The 22,286-nt window shown below is 40.3% G+C and overlaps 2 protein-coding genes across 21 annotated transcripts in view; one reads left to right on the top strand and one right to left on the bottom strand.

Moving 5' to 3' along the window:
* Positions 1-16,080, top strand: part of LOC108002419 (latrophilin Cirl) — a 361,012-nt gene extending 344,932 nt beyond the window's left edge. For 8 of the 15 annotated variants that reach the window (XM_062075120.1, XM_062074878.1, XM_062075257.1 and 5 more), the window contains 5 exons: positions 155-199; positions 1,788-1,956; positions 3,096-3,317; positions 9,264-9,461; positions 10,738-16,080. In XM_062075120.1, the coding sequence (XP_061931104.1) occupies positions 155-199; positions 1,788-1,956; positions 3,096-3,317; positions 9,264-9,461; positions 10,738-11,535 (1,432 nt within the window). In that variant the 3' untranslated portion in view covers positions 11,536-16,080. Of the gene's footprint in view, positions 1-154; positions 200-1,787; positions 1,957-3,095; positions 3,499-9,263; positions 9,462-10,737 lie in introns of all 15 variants that reach the window. The other 7 variants (XM_062075204.1, XM_062074988.1, XM_062075036.1 and 4 more) reach the window with 5 other exon arrangements.
* Positions 198-21,172, bottom strand: LOC108002421 (ankyrin repeat domain-containing protein 16-like). Of its 6 annotated transcripts, none has more exons than XR_009830109.1 (6): positions 18,349-20,747; positions 18,014-18,277; positions 17,670-17,925; positions 2,783-3,373; positions 2,461-2,713; positions 198-2,119 (listed from the first exon to the last, which is right to left on the bottom strand). XR_009830109.1 is itself a non-coding variant. In XM_062076334.1 (5 exons), the coding sequence occupies exons 2-4, from the start codon at positions 18,653-18,655 to the stop codon at positions 17,678-17,680; spliced, it is 819 nt and encodes a 272-aa protein (XP_061932318.1). In that variant the 5' UTR covers positions 18,656-20,774; positions 20,830-21,172; the 3' UTR covers positions 2,745-3,373; positions 17,670-17,677. The 6 variants fall into 6 exon arrangements, 4 of the variants coding, with proteins under 4 accessions (XP_061932318.1, XP_061932364.1, XP_016919587.2 ...); XR_009830117.1 differs by having other exon boundaries at positions 198-2,713; positions 2,783-2,827; positions 3,028-3,373; XM_062076334.1 differs by lacking the exons at positions 198-2,119; positions 2,461-2,713 and adding an exon at positions 20,830-21,172 and having other exon boundaries at positions 2,745-3,373; positions 18,349-20,774.
* Positions 21,173-22,286: the final 1,114 nt, after the last annotated feature.

Genomic DNA, 22,286 nt, shown 5'->3' with positions numbered 1-22,286 from the left:
TTTTTTTTTTTTTTTTTTTTAATGATCAATTAATTGAAATGGTGCCGGAACAATCACCTAACTTTGCTGTCTTGTTTCATTTTTGTATTAAATCTTCTACCCACTTCTGTCTACACTGTTCTACATTCTTCTGCATGGCGTGGTTGGTTGGTAGTGGAAAGGAAGAGAATGCTCTTCCCAACAAATTGCAAGCGCACTTGTAAGATATTTACCAATTTTTATTATTACTCACCTCTCGTTCATTCATTATATAACATCATTCAATACACTAATAATCGTCGTTATCCGTGCCTTTTAATTTCATCACCATTTAACACATTCACTGTTTTTATTAATCTCTTGTGTTTTTCATTCAATGCTACCGTTTACATTACTGTTTCTTTATTATCACTATATATATATATATTTTACTTTTATTATACATTTCTTGCGAATGTAGAAGATAGAACATAGTAGTTTGTACGCGAAGAGAAGTTCACAACACGCTGATCATATATATCAGAATTCATAATCGATGCGACTCACTGGAATCGCAAATGTCATTATTATATACATATATATATATGTATATATATATATATATGTATGTGTGTTATTCCATATTTATTAAACGAGAGCCTGAGCAATTTGCAATTACCAAGCAGCTTACTTAGCAAAGTGTCTTCGTGATAATATGCTTGACAGAGAGCACACACACACACACACACACACACACACACACACACACACACACACACACATGACGACGATCGATATTCTCCGAACTCCTCTTAGTTACGTCACGCCGTTTGCCTTTCCTCTGAGTACATAACGACGATTTAAACCGCATGCCGTATTTACCCCTTTAGTTTCGGGTGTAAACGCCTGATTTGAGAGTAGCTTAGCGAATACGCGCGAGATTAGAAGTAACAAACACCTGCCTAGTACCTGTGTAGTTCGCGGTATCCCCGATTCCTCCTCCCCTTCGTGGTAGATCGTAGTCTTCGTAGATCGTTACCAGGGAATCAAGAAGTAGAGGAGAGAGAGAGAGAAAAAGAGGGAGAGAAAGAGGGAAAAAAAAAGAACGGGGGAAAAGAAACGAGGGAAAGAGAGAGAAAGAGAGAGAGAGAAAGAGTATGGATATACGAACGACGAAGAGAGAAAAAAAAGGGAGAGAAGTAGTAGAGAACTAGTAAGGGTGTGTGCGATGCTTATAGGACGCCAACCGCTTCGGAACTACGCGAGAACATTAACGATGCTAATGCTTTGTTGGAGAGCGGTATACACGACAACGTGCACGCGTGTAGAAACGAGCAACATTAGTACAAGTTAGCGTCGCGTAGCTCGAAATGTTGCGTGCACTGTTGGGTGCATAACGGTCGTACCTTGATAATCTTTCGTGTTCTCGCCGCTCCATTTCGATAAGAACGTGACAAATGTAGCATTGGAATTATTAGAATTAAAGTCACACCATCATCCATCATTTAGCACGTTAACCTTAATTCTTTCGATGGCACGAGATCGTAAAAAGATCGTTTCCTTTCACTCTCCCCCTCCTCCACACATTTTCTCTTCGTTTCTCTTCCCTCGCATTTATTTATTATTTTTTATCTTGTTTCATTATACTATTGCCCGTTCATACGCTCCACCCCCTCTCGGCCCTCATACGACGAACTCACATAGCTCTTTCATAGTTCTTCACGATCCTTTAAGCATCGCTCGCAATTATTTCGCTCCACTTGATTTTTTTTTTTCCACCCCAACCTCGATGCGATTGATCAAATGATATTTTTATTAATTATCAATAGGGCATGGCTGAGAGGAGCGATCGTCCTTGTCTTTCTGCTGGGACTCACCTGGACCTTCGGCCTTCTCTACTTGAACCAAGAATCCGTAGCGATGGCGTACATCTTCACCATATTGAATAGCCTGCAGGGGCTGTTTATCTTTGTGTTCCATTGCGTTCAGAACGAGAAGGTAAGGGAATACGTCGGGGTCCAAACGTCCACGTTACTTTAGAAAAAAAGAAAAAAGAAAAAGTCTATGCCGCGGTGTTGAACCGACGTTTAAAACACCTCGTTCAATCATCCTTCATTCTTTCATCTTTCTCCATCTCGTTAATGACAATTCGCGTGGCATCCTAATTAGTAGCGAGCAATTAGTATTGCGAGAAGAAAATGTTATCGTTATCGATTAATTACGATAATTATAATTATAATTATAATTATTATTATTATTATTATTATTATTATTATTGAATATAATAATTTGTTCGATTGATTATGCGTATATACATATATTTTTCAATTTTGTATCAAACAATCGCGAAACGATTTCGAGAGCAAACGAATATATATATATATTATTGTCAACGTTCCGAGATAATCAGAGATTCAATTGTCGAATTGGATATTTATATATATAAAGATTGTAAAACTGTTTCTATTATCGTAAGGTTTATAGTTAAACACAATTACTCACGAGTCAAAGATCTTGTAACATGAGAATTCGATGCACTGATGTACGAAAGCGGATTCTTCGTATATTATATATAAGTAGCAAGTAATTCCATAAGCGAGAGAATCGTTTGAAGAGAATCATGTTAAACGTGACGTAATCTGGACATCGTATGATATCTCGCAAACAATCACGATAACAACAAAATGATGTCTCAAATAAAGTGCTGTGGCAATCGAAAATCACCCAACGTTTATTCGTCGAATCAACCGGGATCCTGTAGATTAATTTGCAGCTCGTTATCTTGATTTTTCTTTTCTTTTTTTTTTTTTTTAATAATATTTACATTTTGGTTGCCACCGCAGGATGCACCGCTCTTTTCCTGATTTATCTGTAAAATTTAGCACCAACGCTTTCGTAAAAAAACTCGATCGATTCATGTTTCTCTTATATAATGCATACTCATCGTCGTATCGATCATCCTCCAAAAAGATTATTTCCTCATTTTTACTTTTTTCTTTATTTACTTTTTTTTTTTTTCCTTAATTCATTACGACGACGAACGAGAAACTAACGCGCGCTCGCACTTGCCTTGGTTCTTTGTGCACCGTTAAAAAAAAACCTTTCGTTCGGGGGGTGGGTTTGCTTCGCCATTGCAGGTGAGGAAGGAATACAGGAAGTTCGTGCGCCGCCACTCCTGGTTGCCCAAGTGCCTCAGGTGCTCCAAGACGGTGGCCGGAAGCTCCGGTGGTTCTTCCGGTACCAGCGGCGGCGGTGGTGGCGCGAATGGCGGCAAGGACTTCGGCTCTCACAACACCTCGTCGAATCCGTCGGCGCCCACCACAGACAGCTCCGGATTGTCGCCGCACGCCGCCTCCAATGTGGGTACAACAACGACCACGTCACCGCCCAACAATCACAACAACCTGACCGCCGCCTGTAACAATACGAATCTTTCGATAAACGTGAACCTGAACAATTTGTCGCTGAGGTCGCCGGTCGGGGCACACCAGATGCACATGATGGCACCTAGCAACCACAATAGGCATCCCGCTCAGCAAGGTATCCGATAGCCGCTTCTACACCAAACCGAGAAAATTTTCCACCAATTTCATCGCACGGTTGTTCCATCGGTTTTTCCACGATCAAATGCGTACAATTTGTCCGCGCACGGAGAAAAAACGATATACGATACGAGGGAATTTTTTTTTGATCGGAGGAGGAGGACGAATGAAAGAAAATAGATCTCTCTTTCTCTCTCTCTCTCTCTCTCTCTCTTTTTGGCTCGCTCTTTTATATTACTTTTCAGCTAAGCTGGTTTTCTTTTGTATTCTTATTGACTCGCTCTTTAATACTATTTTTAATTATTTTTAATTATTCTTCGTTTCCAACTATCGCTTGTTTCTGCCGGTAACGCAACTATGATTAATGGTACTGGAATTAATAACGCATTTTCTTTATCCATCTTGTTTCTGTCCCTCGTTCTATGAAACGTCAGCCAAGCCATTCGAGTTGTGATAAGTTCGCCAAGGTTCTTTGCACCTTTATCGGTCGAATTCTTTCGTCCGGCCAGAGATGCCAGCCAACCACTCATATTTTCTCGTCCGTTGCACGATCATTCACGCGATTAAGAGGAATGGTTTCCACTCCACGGTTCTAACGATCGAGCTTTTCGGCCGGATCCTCCACTTCGATTTAACGATGCATCTATTGTCACCGTCCTCTGTCACATCGACCACGAAGTTTTCACCGATACGTTCTTCCTACATACGTACTTCCTCTTCTTCTCTCGATATCAAGTTTCAATCTAGTTACTCGATTCAGTCTTCCTTTTTTTGATAAATTATTATTATCATCTCGTATTCGTTTCGCAAGATACATTCTCCGGAAGAAACAGTTTTCTCTTTTTCGGTGATCAGCGCTTAAGAAAATGAAGAGAATTTCGAAACTTTTTATTCAACTAGTAGTTAACTAGTAGGCTACATAACTATTATCGTCGAATCTATTCTAATAATAGTAGCTCGTACATGCTAATTCAATCTTGTTTTTTCGTTCCACTTTTTCGTCCCTTCTTCGTTTTCTTTTTTCTCTTTTTCTTTCTTCTTTCTTTTTTTTTTTTTTTTTTTTAATATATTACCCCAAGTCTGTTGCAGGATAAATTGTGAAGTGGGTGTCCTCGACCCTCCTAGTCGAGGGAGACTCGTTTCGAATGGGCGCGCGTTCCGCTCAAAAGCGACGCGTGCCAGAAACACTTTTTTAACGTCATCGAGAATCGCTTCGCCACCTCGAAAAACTGGCTCCGGAACGGGACGAGCTAAAAAGGCATTTAACGAACCGTTCGACTCTTTCGGCTCTATCGCGCTCGTTGAATTTAGAGAGAGAGAGAGAGAGAGAGAGAGAGAGAGAGAGAGAGAGAGAGAGAGAGAGAGAGAGAGAAATGTATATATTATATCGAGAAAGTTAGAGTAGATTTAGAGAGAGAGGGAAGCATGTGAAAATTCAAAAGTTGATTTTGGGGAAAAAAGAGAGAGAAATTGAGAAAAAGGGAGGGAGAGAGGGAGAAAGAGAGAGAAAAAGAGGGAAAAAAATTATTGAACGTAGTCATGCCATAGATTTGTATGATAAAACAACGATATTCGGTTGTAGATGAAACGATAAACACAGTTGGATGTGTGCGGTCGTTGTATTCTCTGAAAAAAATTTATTGCCAATTGTCGGGCCGAATTTATCGGATTTGGTAGAGATTACTAGACACGAGCCGACTGGATATAATGAACGACACGTTATGTATGACAATTATATGTACAATTGTATACCATTGAAACTCCTCTCTCTCTCTCTCTTTCCGTTGTATTTTTTTTGTTTTTTTTTTCGCTGCGTTTGTTCGTGAATTTGCCATGGCACACCGCTGTAAATTCACCGAATTTTAGAACGGCTCGTAACGCACGTGCCTCGTGGTTTTCGCAAAAATAAACGATGCTCGGACGGCACGATGTGCACTATTATTTTTTTCCCCTTTTTTTTTTTATTTTATTTTTTTTTTTTTTCTATCCAACTCCGGGTTGTTGCAGTTGTATAATTGTTAACGTGGAGCTCGAACGCGCTTGGAAGATATTAAAAAAATGCTTTCAATTCAAACATTCAACGAAACCCGAAAAACCGAAGAAATAAAAATATTTTCGTAACACCATGATTTTTTATGAATTTGTATTCGTACATAACTGCTGCTCTCGCTCTCTCTCTCTCTCTCTCTCTCTCTCTCTCGCTCGCTCCCTCTTTCTCTCTATTTAAAAAAATGAGATCCGTCCCATTTTCTCGTGGATGCATACGCACGTAGAGATAAAAAAGGAAGGAAAAGGTATATCGGTGTATCGAGAAGCGGCAAAAACGAGAAAGAACGAGAGAAGAAGAATTCTCGGCGCGGTAAGCAATATAGCATTCGGTCCTCGACCACAAGGCGAAAAAAAAAGAAAAGAAAATACATGGCACGCTCTCTCGCTCGATTTTGCACACCTGTAAACACGCGAACGTACTATTTTGCAAGACCCTCCTACTAACAATGGTGATTTTCGTGCTTCTTATCTGGCTCTGGGTTTGGTGTAACGCGGTTGCTGGCTACTTTGTACCCTCCTCCTTCCCTTCCTCCTTTCGTCCCCTCTTGTCTCGACACACGAGACGTTACTTTTATTGCGAAGCGCGAGCAACGACGTTGCACGACGATGGCTCGCCCGCCCGCCCCCTCCCCCCTCAGATTTTATTTCACATGATGATTTCAGATCGTTAACGAAACGCACTTGTCCACGGCCGGGTATAATCACGCTACGAGAGACGTAACGAATCTGTAACATCGACGATTCGTAGAATCGGTTTCGCAGCTGCGCCTCCGACGACTCTCGACTCAACTGCTACACTTTCGGCACAACTATCCAAATTTTCTGTCTGCTCGCTGTTTTATTTCGCATCGATGCCCTCGCGGCAAATCGACGCGATTAACGTAACGATAGTTTCAATAACACCAATGAAACATTGAAAAAATTCTTTATCTTTTGAAATATTAACGTGATATATATATATATATACTTTATCTTTTGAAATATTAACGTGAGATATATATATATATATATATATATATATATATATATAAAACACGTAAAATATTAATAGAATATAGCTTGCATCGCAAGGTTCGAGAAGACAGATCTTTCATTCCGACTAATAGCATCTGCTCTAGCGTATCAGCCACTGGCTTCCTCGCAAACCTGTTTGCCGCTTATCCTTTTTACTCTCGAGGCACTGATGCGTGAGCCGACCGGTAATACTGTCACTAAGGAAATTGAAACGAATTTTCATAGACCATAAAGGAAGTATATACGTTGAGAAAGATTCGTAATGTACGAGCGTGTAATGTTATTCTTATAATCGCGTGGACAGAATACGATCGATATATATATATATATACATAGAAAATATTTTCTTGTCCATAAGAATATACGATATTTGCTCCCGTTTTTTCTCTTCGAATTCTGTCCACGCAGTCCAAATCTACTATCTTTAAGCCGCTCACTGTCAAGCGATCGTTCGATCGAAGAGCGCTCGAATTAACTCTTTCTCTCGTTTTCCTTTTCTCGTAAAATATTCTCGCGCTCTCCGATCGATGTTCTCGGTTCGGTTCACAGCCTGTCAAACGCACGTCACATCACAAGCGTCGAGACGCTCTTTGGGCTGCTCACGCTTGTCACACGGCCGATTACTTAAGCACGAGGACAAGAGAAAGCTATATATATATATATATATATATATATATATATATATATATATATATATATATATATAGATATAAAGAAAAGAAAAGAAAAAGAAAAAAGACGAGAAAAAAACCTCGCCGAACCGATCAATTCACATTTCACATCTCTCTCACACCTCCTGTCGCAACGCACAACTCGTACACACGTACCCTTCTTCTTCTTCGTCACTTTTGCTCTCTGTATACACGCGCAGCAAACGCAGCAGACATACGCACACGTACACGCATAAAGAGACGCAGAAATCATTCTTTTTTTTCCTATTTTTTTTCTCTCTCTCTTTCTCTCTCTCCCCTCGCTCCGTGCGTTTTCGCTAATTAACACTAGGTGCGTATTCTCGCACGACGAGAGGCAAGGGGGCAGGGGAGAGGGGGATCAACACGGATCATCGAAACCTTTAACGATCCAGCTCGCGCTCGAGACGCAGGCGTGCCCTTTAAATCGGGGACGCGAGCTCGAAAAATCTATAATTAGCCGAGTGAACGTGGAGAATTAATTGGGTTTTCATCGGTTTCGTTGCCAAAAAGATTTTGCAAGTCGTGCGTGGAGTAATTTTATTCGACACCAGCGATGATACGTTCTGGGGGCTACGAGACGGGGCCCGGTCGTCTTCCACGTCAACCGCACAAACGAGGAGCCGGTTCCCGACGTTATCTCATTACGGACAAATAAGAGGACTCGTTTCCCCCGCGCCCCCGATCTCCGTTGCACCTCACCTTGCTCCATCACTCCTCCTTTCGAGACTACCAACGAACCGATCGATCATGTTCGGGCAAGATCGATAAATTCTTGAGAATTTACTAAATAAATTGATATACGAACGAATGAATCAAATCGGAGGAGAGAGGACGAAGAAATTTGAATATTCGTGAATAGTAAACGTTCGAGACAAGATCAATGATTAAATTTTTCAGAATTTTCACGCAGAATTTTCCTCGCCGCGATGTTCGAGCAACGGAAACGGGAAAATCTTGGAAATCGTACACGGTCGAATATGCGTGTAGTACAGTCGTCCGGGACAAACGCACACCTTCGTTCAAGATGTGCGTGCTGACGTCGCGTATCTCAGTCCGTTACATCGTAGATTTGCCCGTGTTACGAGTTAAATCTGCCACACTTCCGGCGAGCACTGCAGCTCCGCGAGATATCATCGGATTTATCTCGTCCATATGCGCTACGCTTTCGAAGGCTCTTAGAGGCCTTCTTTAAACCGTGTCGCGCACGAGAATCCGGTTAATCCTTCTCCTTCTCTTGCGAGAACGATTACACATCAACCGTATTTATCACGAGCAACCTCGTCGGATTAATTAGTTTCGAGGAGGAGGGGCGGGAGGGGGAGGAAAGGAAAGAAAATTCTCGATCGATAAGGAAAGAAACGTGGGTAGCTTTTAACGTCGAAATTGAAAAAACGGGTGAATTTTTTTAAGGAGCAAGGTGTTTTGCCCGAGAATTTCGAGTAACCCTTTGTTTACTGGTAAATTGTTTGCTTTTTTTTTTTTTTTTTAATTAAATATTGAAACGAACCGGGCAATTAGTAACAAGTTAATGATCATAATGGCAACCTTTCCACTCGACGTTTCTCTCGAGACATCGATGTTCCATTGTGTTACCCTATTGTGTCTCCAATGTTTAATCACTTGATCTTTCGAGTATTGTCTGCTGAGCGTATTATACTCTCGTGTATTACAGCGCACGGTTAATCGACTATCATCGACCCGACGTAACTTCCAATTACATTATTATACGACAAAATTACAAAAATTGTAATTGTAATACTGATAGCTGATAACAATTCCTTCACGACAATTTTTTCCACGTTCGTATGGACACACGATCCCAACAAGAAATATGTTCCAAACGACATTTCCCTTGAAAAAAAAATGCTTGAATCCAGACATGTATATTATATATATATATACATGTCTATACACAGATTCATCGAGGACACAACACTCGATCTCATCCCCATTCCGTATCAGTAAACGAAGGGTTAAGAGGGAACGGCGAATGGTTCGATTTTTACAGTACTTGGCGTCCGGTCGAAGCTGGGCGATTGTCGATAGGCAGCCGGCAGTAACAGCGCCACGTGAATCCTCTTCGACAGAGGCTCACATCGTGGCGACCCTGCCTTACGCCCGTCACGCCTTCTTACCCTCAGCTCCCAATATCCCCAAATCTGCCACCGCCACTTGGGGCCACCTTAACAAAAACCTCATGTGGAAGGTAACTAACTCACCGCAGCTAAAAAGAAAAGAAAGAAAAAAAAAAGGCTCGCTCGCTCGCTCGCTCGCTCGTGTCGTGTTGTTTCGTTCGAACTTTCCTTTTTCTCTCACTATGTTCTTTACGCCATTGTTTCTCTAATTGATTGCATGGTGTGCCATGATTTTTTCATTTTTTGTTTTTTCCATTCTCTCCATTCATTCTCTCTCACGTTTTTTAGTTCACCATACCGTTCTCTCGTTTCCTTTAACCGTTTCTCGGTTTATATTTTATTAATGACAAGCACCTAGAAAGACACGTTTTGCACACTTAGAGGACACCTCGCGCGAATCGAGATTAGAGAAACCTTTGCTTCGAAAATCGCATGGAGGTGTGGGGATAAATTCCGGTGAAAAAATGTTCCATCAAACGAGAGCTTGCAACCCCTCCCCTTCTCCCCCCTTTTTCTTTGTTCAATCACATTCGTTTGCGATCATATTCGTTTTCGAAACCTTCAGAATCTCTTCGGTTTTTTTTTTCTCTTTGGAAACGATTTTAACCAAGTAATCGAAACGTATAATAAACGAGAGGACATTTTTCTTCTCAAGAGAAAATTGTTCATTGTGGTTCCGAGTTCGACGATGATCGCGAAGAATCGTACGTACACTCACACGTATAAAACCGATGTTCAGTTTTTTCAAAGATAAAGAAAACGCCTGTACTTTTTACGAACGCGTAGCTCGTTGTGTGTGTGTGCGTGTGCGTGTGTGTGTTTTTCTTCTTTCTTTTACGTTTTCGTTCATTCCGTAGCGAGAGAATGACGATGCTACGAAACGTGTCTCCTCATGATCATAGCCTTTGTACATATCATACAGCACGTACCGAATCTTCTCGCCCGTTCCTTCGACCATGCATGCGAGCTCGTGGATTTTGTGAAACATCCCCGAGATCATCGAGGTTGGGTCCTCGATGAGACTCGTCGCCACCCTTTATATAACTCGGCGCGAACAAGATCCTCGTAATTCTCCTGCGATCTCGCATCGAACAGAAACTACTTCCCTTCGAAATAAACGTCGAAAATATTTTTTGTTTGAAAAAAACCTCTGCAGAAATCTCCGCGAGGATCTTGGTTCGCGCGCTCGCCACCGATCCCTCCTCCTCCCCTCGTCACCGTACCAACTCACACTTGTCGATCACCAGTCTGTCTTGTTTCCGTCGTCAACACTCTAATAATCCGACGACCCTCGACTCGTCAACGTCTCGCAGTCACTCACGAGATCTTAATCTGTCTCTCCCGCAGAACATTTCTTTTAAATCGTATTCCCGGGACTCCGGGCACGGCGGTTCCGAGCAGGAAGACTCGCCCAGGACGCACAACACGATGACCCTGGGCCACTCCGGGCGGAACCGCGGCGCGAGGGGGATCAACGAGGGGAACGAGATGAGCGGCAACAGGACGACCGGCGGCGGCGGGGGCGGCAGGCGAGCCGCGTTGCCTTACAAGCACAAATACACGGAGATAATCGACGGGCGCGTGAACGGGCCGAGCCATCATCAGCTGCACGCCCACCACGGCCAGCACGTGCACCTGCCGCGGGACCTGGCCAACGAGGACGAGCCCGTTTACGAGGAGATCGAGAGGGGAGGTGGGGGAGGTGGGGGCGGCGAGATCCAAGTCTCAGACATGTCCGACGAGGATGGCAGGAGGCAGAGCGACATGAGCAGGCAATCGTCGAGAAGTTACGGCGATCACAGGCCGTTGATCCCTTACTCGCCCGCCACAGATAGAAATCTAATGCATTACGGGCAAACGCTGACGGATCGCGGGGGCGGAGGAGGGAATATCCATTGTGACGAGTACAGCCCCGCGTTCGAGAGGACACTCAACACTTGTTGGGAGAAGCTGAGAAAACAGCAGGCATGGTACGAGAGGGGCGAGCTGCCCCGGCTTCCGGCCAGTTACGGTATACCGCCTCAGCCGGATCACACGAGAACAGTCGCGGTTCTGGACGGGCACACGGTCGTCTGTCATCTGCAGCCGCAGACGGACATGTATACCGGCCGCGGGATGCCACCCCCTTCGTACAGCGAGTGTTAGGACGGCCCCCGGTGGCGCCGTCCCGTCGTCCTCCTCCTCGTCTTCCTGCACGAGGGATGATGGATAAGCTTTCTCGCTCTCGAGGCGACGCCGTTTTCGTGGCAATCGGGGAACGATCGATGGAACACGATCGTGCGCTTCTTCGTTACTCTTCGAGGATCGGGTCTCTCGCGACACGTGCGTTCCGAGCAGGGATCGTCGATCCCTCTTTGATCAACGGTGCTTCGTTCCTGATACGAACAAAGGTCCACGATACGATCGACGCGTCTCTCTACCGCGTTCAGCACGGATGAACGAGAATCGCGAACGAGTTTCTAGCTCAAACTTAAAACGCGACTCTGGTTGCCGCGTTTCTTAGCCATAAGCGGGCACGGCCCTCGCCGGCCGTTCTCGACTCTCCTTTGTTTCTGTTTCCGTTTATATATATATATTTTTTTTCCTTTTCGAGAATTGCGTGCACCCGCGTGGCGGAAGTCCACGCCAACGGACGTGTCTGTCGTCTCCAGTTCGTGCGAGTGTGTGACGAAAAAAAAACGCCGAGGATCTGTGTACGATAGTGTGAATTATTACGGAAAAAAAGAAGAAAAAAGAAAAAAGAAAAAAAAAAAAGAACAATCACGAACATCTTGTTGAAGTTAATCGATAATCGTCGTTGTACCGTCGTTGAAGCTGTGCTCGGGCTTTGGAATTGGCTCATTGACGCGGATACGATGTCGTACGGAGAACGATAAAACGTGACGAGTCCTCTTCTAGGTATACTTAAGATTCTGTTTACAGGGAACGCTTACAGAGCTCGAGGTTTCGAGGTGTACGGATTGTCAATGATTCGTACGAGATGATCGTTTAACGCTCGTAATAATGTTGGAGATTAATTATTTTCCTTCCGTTCTTCAGGATGTTGTTCCCGTTCGTTATCGATTATTATTCCTCGAAGCCTGTCCTCCGTACGCGTTTACGTAAGATCGAGGTGAAATTTCTTCCTCGATGATCTCGTCGATGCTGGCTACGCTCGTTAACGAAGAAAAAAAAAAAAAGAAAAACGATTCGAGAATAATAATAATGAGACATATCGAGATCGATGAGAATGTTTGCGGATACACGAGGGCGGGGGGGAAAAAATCGTTCGTTAACGGGTCGTTCGATCGAGAGAGGGAGAATTCGATTTGGATCCCCGGAAGGGAATCAACGACGACACGATAAAGGAATCTGAAGCCAATGTTTCCTTTCGAACGTCTCGACTTTCATCGAACCGGGGGATAGGGAGGGGGGAGGGACAGCGTTCGATGACATATCGCGGAATTGCTGATCGATATCGACCTCGCCATACGAAGAAAACTAAAGTTAAACTTAAAAATAATCGATCGACGCTTACTTCGATTAATCATTATCGCGTTACATTAGTGATCGTATCGTAGAGTTACTTCTAAAGTCGCCAGATTTAGCTTTCGTGAAAATTTCTGCGACACGATCTGCTTCGGAAGGTAACGATTTATTCGTGAGATTGTAAAAAAGAAAAAAAGAAAAGAAAATCTTCGAGTTCGAGAGACAGAAGGAAAGAAAAGGAAAAAAAAGAAAGAAAGAACGGAAAGGAATGTTCATTTTAAACGAGTAAGGAAGATTGTAGTTTAACGTTAACCGCGGTTGAGAAAAAAAAAAAAAGTACCTTTATCGGTCGTCCCAGCCAGCTCCTCACTGTACATTGCTTTGGAACGTTACGTTTTAGTCCCAGAATGTTATTTTTATAAATAAAAAAAATGATATATATATATATAAATGTATATGTATGTATACAGTAACGATATTATATATATATACATAAACAAAAAAAAAAATACGAGAGAGAAAAGTGGGCGAGAGTTGTACGAAACAAGTATATATATATAAATATATATATATATATATTATATATATAGTGATACAAAGCGATTTTCCGAGCGACATGGAAAAAGCGGAAAAAAAAACTTAGTCACTGTTTTTTACTATTTTTTAAAGAACAAAAAGGTATATGTCGTAATCGCGTAATCTAATGTGTAACTAAGGGAACCCGCGCGCTATTTATTTTTTATCATCCGTGAGTGTTATCTAATGTGTAATTAGCAACTCGTGTTGAGATCCGACGATCCGATGATCAGCGAACAACGCTCGAACGAAATACGAAATTCGAGACGTATCGAGATGATCGATCGGGGATGAACTCGCTGTCATTCGATCATCGAATCGAAAGGGGCGAAATTTTGTGCTTGCAAAGAAGATCCATCGTCGACAAACGGAAGCGTTGATATCAGCCGCGACGAACGTCGAGCTCTCTCGACGCGCCATTTTTGGCTCGATGTTCGTCTCGAACCGATATAACAGGAGAAAGATATGTTGGGTTAACTAACTAACTAACTGCAAAGAGACAAGGTTCTTCTTTTTCCAAGCTTTTGTTTCTTTTTATTTTATTTTTATTTTTCTTTTTAATCGTATCATGGCCCTTCGTACGCCAAATATGAGAAAATTTGTTAAATCGTAAAACGTCCTTTAAATCGAGGTTAAAGCGTTCGAATTTCCGTTTCCTGTTCAAAGGAATACGCGAATACAGTGAATTCAATATATTCTTTCTCTCGGTTCTTTTTTTTTTCCTTTTTTCTTTTTTTTTTTTACATATCATTTCCTTTTTTTTTTTTTTTTTTTTTTCTTTAATTTATTTCTCTGCTCAGCCGGGCCGGCCGTGATCCTTCTCTCCGGCAAATCGTACGTTAAGGCGAAAATAAGTCTATAGGCGAATTATAAATAGCGATAATCAGCGTTTAAGGGTACCAGCGTAGCTAATGCTAAGCGTTACGAACGTTTCCTCCGACTTCTATGAAACGTAAATTGCTCATTCTTGATATCGCGAGAACCCATTCGCGCAGTTATCTTGGTTTTTCCAGTTTTTAGAGATCCTTCGCACAACGCGTAGTTTGAGATGACAAGCGCATCCGGAAACCGTTTCTGTCCACGATGTTAAAGGTAGAACGAAAATACATCGAGTATGTAAATATTAATGTATCATTTCCATTTTGCCACGAAATTCTAACGTCTCGTTTCGTTTATTCACGTCAAGCGAATAAAACCAGAAGTTTGTACTCGGTCGCTCGCCATTCGAAACCATCATCCGAACAGTGTCGCGTCACACAAAAAGAGAATCGAATTTTTGGTATCTTATACATTTTACTTTTTCTTTCTTTTTTTTTTTTTTTTTTTTTCGTTCCACTTTTACATTCCTTCGTCGTCACGATAAGGAAACAACAACCGAGCGAGATATCTTTTTCAGTCAATTACAGAGCAACGCACCAAGTGTTAAAGTTGATCGGGTATCGTCGTATCGAGTCTTCGAGATTTCGCGTCGTTTAATCAAAATAATAATAACTAACTCTATGCGATTTCACAGAAGATTTCTTACAAGAATCACGATACGAAGTCGTGAATTTGAACCATTCGATATACGTTGAAGCCTTCGTGCGTCGTTCGTTAAATGTTTTTAACCGTGAGAGACACGACGATACGATACGCGGCGACATTCCGAGTGATCGATATATAACTCGGTTAAAATTTCGTTTCGTTCAACTCTGAACGAACGCGTGGATCACACAAGCCGTTGCAATAAATTTTCGTTTCCTTCCTTGTGTCGTCGCGTCTCGAATCCTGCGCCTCTGTCCGCCGTGCGACAGAGTTTATAGATTCTATGAATTTTGTACGAGCGAAAGGTCTTGCCCATGGAACGAGTACCACTACCGGATAATGTATCGTAAACGCAGCCACATTCCATCCGTTCGACTTGTAATCGAAAGAGACGAAAGGGGATAAATGGGAAGGTGTACTACGAGCCAAGTAGACGGGAACAATCTCGAGCGCATTTGTGCCTGGACGAATAGGCAATCGATTTACGAATTTGCGTAATTGCGTTGTACCGTTCTTTTTTTTTTGTTTTTCTCTCTCTCCTTCGTTTTATTCTTCCTTCTTTCGTTTTTTTTTTCTTGCATTGACAACGTAACCGGCGTAACCGGCGGGCCATATTGAAAAAAAGAAAAGGGAAAGAGAACGCACCGGTTTGAGGATTTGTTGCGTGCGAAAGGGGAGAGGGAGTGTGTGAGAAAGAGAGCGAGAAACATTATCATTGGAAAAATCTCGAAATGAGGTGTACATAATGTAAATAGGGCTTTGTACATGTTGAACACGTTGTAATGTAAATGGGAAAAAAGAAAAAAAAGAGAAAAGTGCGGTGAAGAAAAGTGCGAAAGAGAGAATTGTGTGTGCATGAGGAAATGATGAGAAAGAGAGGTTGAAAAAAAAAAAAGAACGAGAGGCGACCGAGACGATCGATGTGAAAACAGAAAAGAATACACTAGATAAGACAAGTTATTAGTAAGTAGTGGATATTACAGTGACTATTATCGTGATGGCGGATGCGTGAGGCGGTTTAACTTAAGTCCCAAGCGTAATTAGTTAATGTGTAAATAAATTAAGCGAGGAAGTAAAAGAAACAAAAAAAATAATAATAATAACAATATTAAATGAGAGCCCAAATAATCATTGGATATTTATAAACGAACTCCACTAAAGAGAGGATAACAAATGGATGAAGAAAAAAAACGAATAAAAAAAAGAAAGATCGATTAAATATAATACGTAAGTTCGGCGGAAGAAAGAGGGAATGTAAAAAAGATTAAATATGATGAACTCAAGCACTCGTCCCGTGCGTTAGGTTACTGTTAAACGAATGAATGGAAAATTCATAGGGAAAAGAAGAAGAACACGAAGGTAGACAAAGCGGAAGAGAGGGGAAAGAAGATTGGAGAATAGAAGGGGAAAGAAAAAAGATTAAGAATGGAAATGTGCAAACAATTAATCAGATGGACAGATATACAATGCATGTTTTATCCTTAGCCGTTTTATAAATATAAACATTCTCTTCCCTTCCCTCCTTTCTCACCCCCCTCGCCCGTCATCTCGATCCTTCTCCTCTTTTCACGCGAGGCTGATCTCTCTCTCTCTCTCTCTCTCTCTCTCTCTCTCTCTCTCTCTCTCTCTCTCTCTCTCTCTCTCTCTCTCTCTCTCTCTCTCTCTGATCGACATCGACACATCTGTCCATATTGTCCAATTTCGAGATGTTCCTTTCAATCGTATGCGCTGTCTTTCTTTACTTTTCATCCTTGTTCTCCCGTCCGCAGCATCGCGTAAACAATTTTCCAAACCAACCACAATCGTGTCATCCCTCGAGATACTTAGCGATTAAGTTTTTATTTCGCGTACAAAAAGAGAAAAAAGAAAGAAAGAAAGAAAGAAAGAAAGAAAGAAAAAGTTAAACGAGAGGAAAGAAAGATCAAAAAAAAAAAGGAAGAAAAAGAAAAAGAAAAAATGCATTGGAACGGTGAGTGAAAGGAAATTCAAAGCAATTGCGGAAAATAAATCCACAAAAATAGGAACGCTCCCTCGCCACGGTATTCACGTATGTGCACCGATCATCTCATCCCTTCCCCACTCGCTCATCCTTTGAAAGTATTGGAATATTTTTCGAATCGGCTTTTTACCGAACTATTTTATCCAAAGACACGAAGAAGCAAAAAAAAAAAACAACGATCGAATTACAGAATTTTGAAAAATAAACCGGCGCACGATTCATATTCACATAGAATTCGTAAAAATTCTGTGATCTTTACCATTTATGTTCCCTGTTTAATAAGTGATATTTAACGAACGTGTTTATAAAGGAAAAAATACACGGACACGGTTTTAGCATGTAATTACGCGTAAGTTTCCCGTGAATCATCGCCTGCCTGCGCACGCTACAAATGAAAAGGAAGAGAAAGACCGAAGAACAAGCAGAAGAAGAGGAAGAAGAAAAAGAAAAATACAAATGAACAAGAAGAATGTAAAATCTAGGTATCTCCGATCTACTAAGAGCCTCCGTTTCTTCATTTTTGTATGCTTCTTTAAGACTGTCTGATACAGGAAAAAAAGGATAAATAAATGTGTACCAATCTCTGAATAAAAAAAAAAAAGTCTTATTTTTCTCTTAGTTTAGAAAATTTCCTAATTGTACATAAAAAAAAAAAAAAAAGAAATCAAAAAAAGAGAGCAATTTATTTAATCCCCTGTTTCTTTTTACTTACTCTTTCGATTAATTTTCTAAAATGTCTTTCACAGCTTCTTCGTTTCCAATTATAGCTGCTACGTGTAAGATGGTTTGGCCAACATTATCTGTAGCATTAACATCAGCTTCCAAATCTATTAATCGTTTCGTCACGATTAGATGACCTCCTTTAACAGATTCGTGAAGAGGAGTGGATCCAGTGGAATCTCGCGCATTCAGAAAATTCGAATTAAGCGCCAAAAGTCGATCGACTAAATCTTCGTGTCCGTGAAATGCTAAAAAATTAGAGAATTTATAATTATAGACGTATTAAAATATTCTTCGATTCATATATATTAAAATACATTGCATAAAAATTATTACCAGCAATGTGTATAGCGCTTCGGCCATTATTCGTTCGATCGTCGATGCATCTAGTAAACTGATTCACCAATAAATCAAACGCATCTTTATTGCCAGAACGACAAATCAAATGTAACGGTGTCCATCCGTCTTTATTTCGCAAAAACGGGTTCGCTTTTGCTTTCAAAAGCGCGGCAACGCATTCGTACGCATCGTTTCCGGTTTTTGTACAAGCCAGCATGAGTGGTGTCCAATCAGCGCGCTTCAATGCGTCTATGGTTGCACCTTTAAAAGAAAATAATTTAGTATTAGTAAAATAAAAGAAAAGTAATGTTAGAGAGAGAGAAAAAAGACACCTTTTTCAATTAAATACTTCACGATATCGTTACGAGCAAATTGTGCCGCCTCGTGCAATGGTCTTTTCATATCTTTATTGGCAACATCGACTTTAAAGTCTGGTTTCTCGAAAGTTTCATATAAATATCGAACGATATTCAAATGACCCGCACGAGTAGCAACATGCAAAGCGGTGTCACCAGAAGACAAATGCCGGAAGAATGTCCAATCTTGAATATCATATTTGGATACAAGAGTTTCTACTCTTGATAAGTCTCCACTTTGACAGGCGTGCAGAAATTTCTTCGATAGGTTAGGATCCGTCATATAAGTTTTTATTATCGAAGAAACGGAGTACACGTGAAATAAAAATAATAAAATGTTTTCATTCACAAAAATGTGAAGATTTTTAATAAAAAAAATTCTAAAAAACACTAAACACTGAAGAACACTGGGGAAATGATACAGATTACCATCTCGTAGAGAACAACAGAAGTATAAAAGCTTGAAACAACGCCATCTACCGTCGGTATAAGTAGACGTTCAATGGCGCGAATCGATTCATTTGCAAATAAAGTTAATTTAAAATATTTTATAATATATAAATAATATTGAATTTTAGAAATTTTAACATTAGAATTTTTTTTAATATTAAACAAATATAAAATTTTTAATAAAACAAATTAAATTCTATCCTTTGTATAATATAACAATTTTATAATAAAATAATTTTAAATAAAATTTTATAATAAAAAAGGAAAATTTATAATGATAAATAATATTTATTTTCAAATGAACTTACGTAAGATAAGTAAGATAAGAAAATAATGAAAAATTGTAATACTAAATCATCCAAGCATAAAACCGTTTTGAATATAAAATTAATCGTGCGAAATCTAGAATTGACACGAATAATAAGAATCTCTGTAATTATAACATCATAATTCGAAATCGGATGTAGCTAATATATTTTTAAAGTAAAAAGGAAAATCTTTTTTTTTCCTTCTATTTTATGAGAATTTAAATAAAAAAAAATACCAACAGATAATCATATACAAAATACATATAGATAATCATGGATTAATTATTTATAAACCTGATTAAAAAGCCATCAACGACGTCAATTGCACATTTTAATAAACCAATGTCAACGATTAGACCATTAAACTTCATTAAAATTAATCAACGTGACGAAAATATTTAACCAATCGAAATTACGACAGATTGAAATCCAAGAGCTCACGATTTAGTTAGAAAGGCAATTTCGTTTTTTTCCGTAGAATTTCCATAACCGTTATGTCGACGCAAGATAACAATGCAAACAATTAACCATCAATAAAGCGTTTCCGGACTGGTTGTGCAACCGAGTATATATGGATACGCGATGAGCATCGCGAGAAAATCGCTTCACGCGAACGTTCAAGGTTCGATCAAAAGTATCCACCTTTCGCTTCGATATAATTGCCGGACTGAAGATGCCATCGTCGTCTCTTGTTATTTACCTTGCTAACCGTGCTGCCGTTCGCGTGATGATGCGGCCTATCGATGGCCTTGCCGCAATCTGTATTACGAATTATCTTAATTAATTACCGTTTATTATTATGTATATAAATCGAATAGAAAAATATCACGTCTTTTTAAAATATAACCGGTTAAATAAATTCTGTAAATATCTGAATTTAAAATGTTTCTAATGATCAAAAATTGGCGCGAAGCCTAGTATCAATTATCAAAACTTATCGATCGATTAAAATCGATCGATGGATACAATAACGATGGAGAAGATTATATACATATACATATCACATATTCGATCAGAATAAAACGGAACTTTAATTCAATATTTCCGAACGAATATACGTGTATGCACGTGTATAAATGATTGTAACTTGTAAACTGCAACTTTCTGGATCGTTTGATTATTACGTCGGCTCGTAAAGCATTCGGATGATAGCTATACCAGCTGTATATGCCTTTGTCAGCCATAACGTAGGCCAACATGGGTATAATTCACCCTACGGTTCTCGACAATCGATCGTCAATTTGCATACGATGAATCTCCTTTCAACTTGCATCGCATTCAATCGCGGTGCAAAGTTAATTTATGCAATGCGAGAAGATTGATACCTCGTGGTTACCGTTGTTGTAACTCCATAAAAGCATTCTACCTTTCTAACAATGTTATTAAAACTTGTTAATCTATCCAGCTCCGATTCGTATACGTTATATACGATGGATAATATCCGATCCAAAGTTTCAGATGCATTCACATTTTCATATCGTAATCCTAAATTCAAAAGCGTATTGTTTATTACCTTTGCTTTTAAAATCCTTTTTTTCCATACTTTTATTCCAATTACGTTTTAATTATTCCCGCCACGAACAATAATATTCGACAAATGTTCAGTGAACATTTTTTTTCTTCTTTCTTTTTTTTTTTCTTTACCTGAAAATCAAAAAAAATCATCAGCAAAAGAAGAAACAGAGCAGACAGAACAAACCTGTAATAACACGTCGTTTTCCCCAGTCTGGATAACCATAATTTCATGCGAAATTGAATCTTTAATTGCACGGATCCGATATGACGACGATCAGTTGGCGCCAGTCAGAAAATAAGAATAAAAGGCACTCAGGCTCACGCTTCCATAGATTTCTTCTCCGCTGATACGCGTTGTTTTCCTTGCGTTTTCTTTCTCGCGTGTATCTGCGCACACGGAAACGGTCGCTTCCTATTCGAAAAATAACAACTCCGAGTCGAGGTTGCAAGTTGATTATCGAGTCGCGCGGATTAATGCGCGACGATAAGAAAATCCTGCGTATTTCTTTTCGCACAGAAATGAAATGCTCGAAGGATAGAAACAGATCCTTGAGCGCTATCTATTTCCGCGCGAGAAATCTTTCGTTCGGATTACCTTGCACATCTCTGATTCTTATACCTGTACTTGATCACGAAAATGCGGATCACGAAATTCCCATGAGCTTACGAAAATCCTTGGAATAATTACGAAGGATAAAAAATATGGATATAAGAGATATATCTCGCAAAGAAAGTGAATATATTCAATAAAGAAAAAAGAAAAAAAGTAAACGCCACTGTTCATCGAATTATGAAATTTTGAATTGATTTAGAAAAAAAAATATTTTCGAACGATGTGAATAAGAATTGGAAATTTTTACGTTGTGATGCCAGCTTGCGTTATATCATCTAACATCTATTATCGCGTCGCATCAAAAATTTCTACTCCCCGCGTTATTTTTTTTTTTTTCCATAACGTGCACATGTGTGAACAAAGATTCTGATAAGCATATAAGTACGAATACTAAATTATCGCACGTGTAACACAGGATGTACGAAGACACGTTCGTAACACGCCAACGCTATTGAAAATTTCCTGTAAATATCAAATCCAAGTGATTCGTGCCGATCACGGATCGGATGGATCGATCGGTTGAATGTTAAGTCAAATGTTTGATCGATTCGCATTGGCATTGACCTTAAGCGAGCGTGTCTCAGTCGAGCGCGTCTACATTCGAGAAGAAAAAAAAGAAGAAAAAAGAAAAAAGATCGTCGACGGATACACGTTGCGTAACGCGCGAGATTTCATAGGAATTAAGGAACGATAAGCGTGATCAGTGTGCTCGTCTTGGCAATTGTTGCCTTCGCTGAAGCGCCATTATGGATAATCGCCTTCGAGCCGCGGCGATGCAACTAACGAGTAAAGAGAGAGAGAGAGAGAGAGAGAGAGAGAGAGAGAGAGAGAGAGAGAGAAATCACACCGCCCGCCAGACCGATTTTGCGCGCTTAACCTTGCGAGAAGGTTGAACTCTTGGGTTATAATTTCGCGTTCGAGAGTCACGTTAACGATTATTATCGGTAAGAAGAGCGCGGATGTTGGTGAATTTTAAACACACGCGATAGGGTTGTAGCATTCAAGGTTCTCTTTCCTTTTCTTTTCTA

The sequence above is a fragment of the Apis cerana genome, linkage group LG1, assembly GCF_029169275.1.
Source record: "Apis cerana isolate GH-2021 linkage group LG1, AcerK_1.0, whole genome shotgun sequence".
Lineage (NCBI taxonomy): Eukaryota > Metazoa > Arthropoda > Insecta > Hymenoptera > Apidae > Apis > Apis cerana.
Note: the sequence above shows the minus strand (reverse complement) of the source record. Positions and strands in the feature narration are given on the sequence as shown.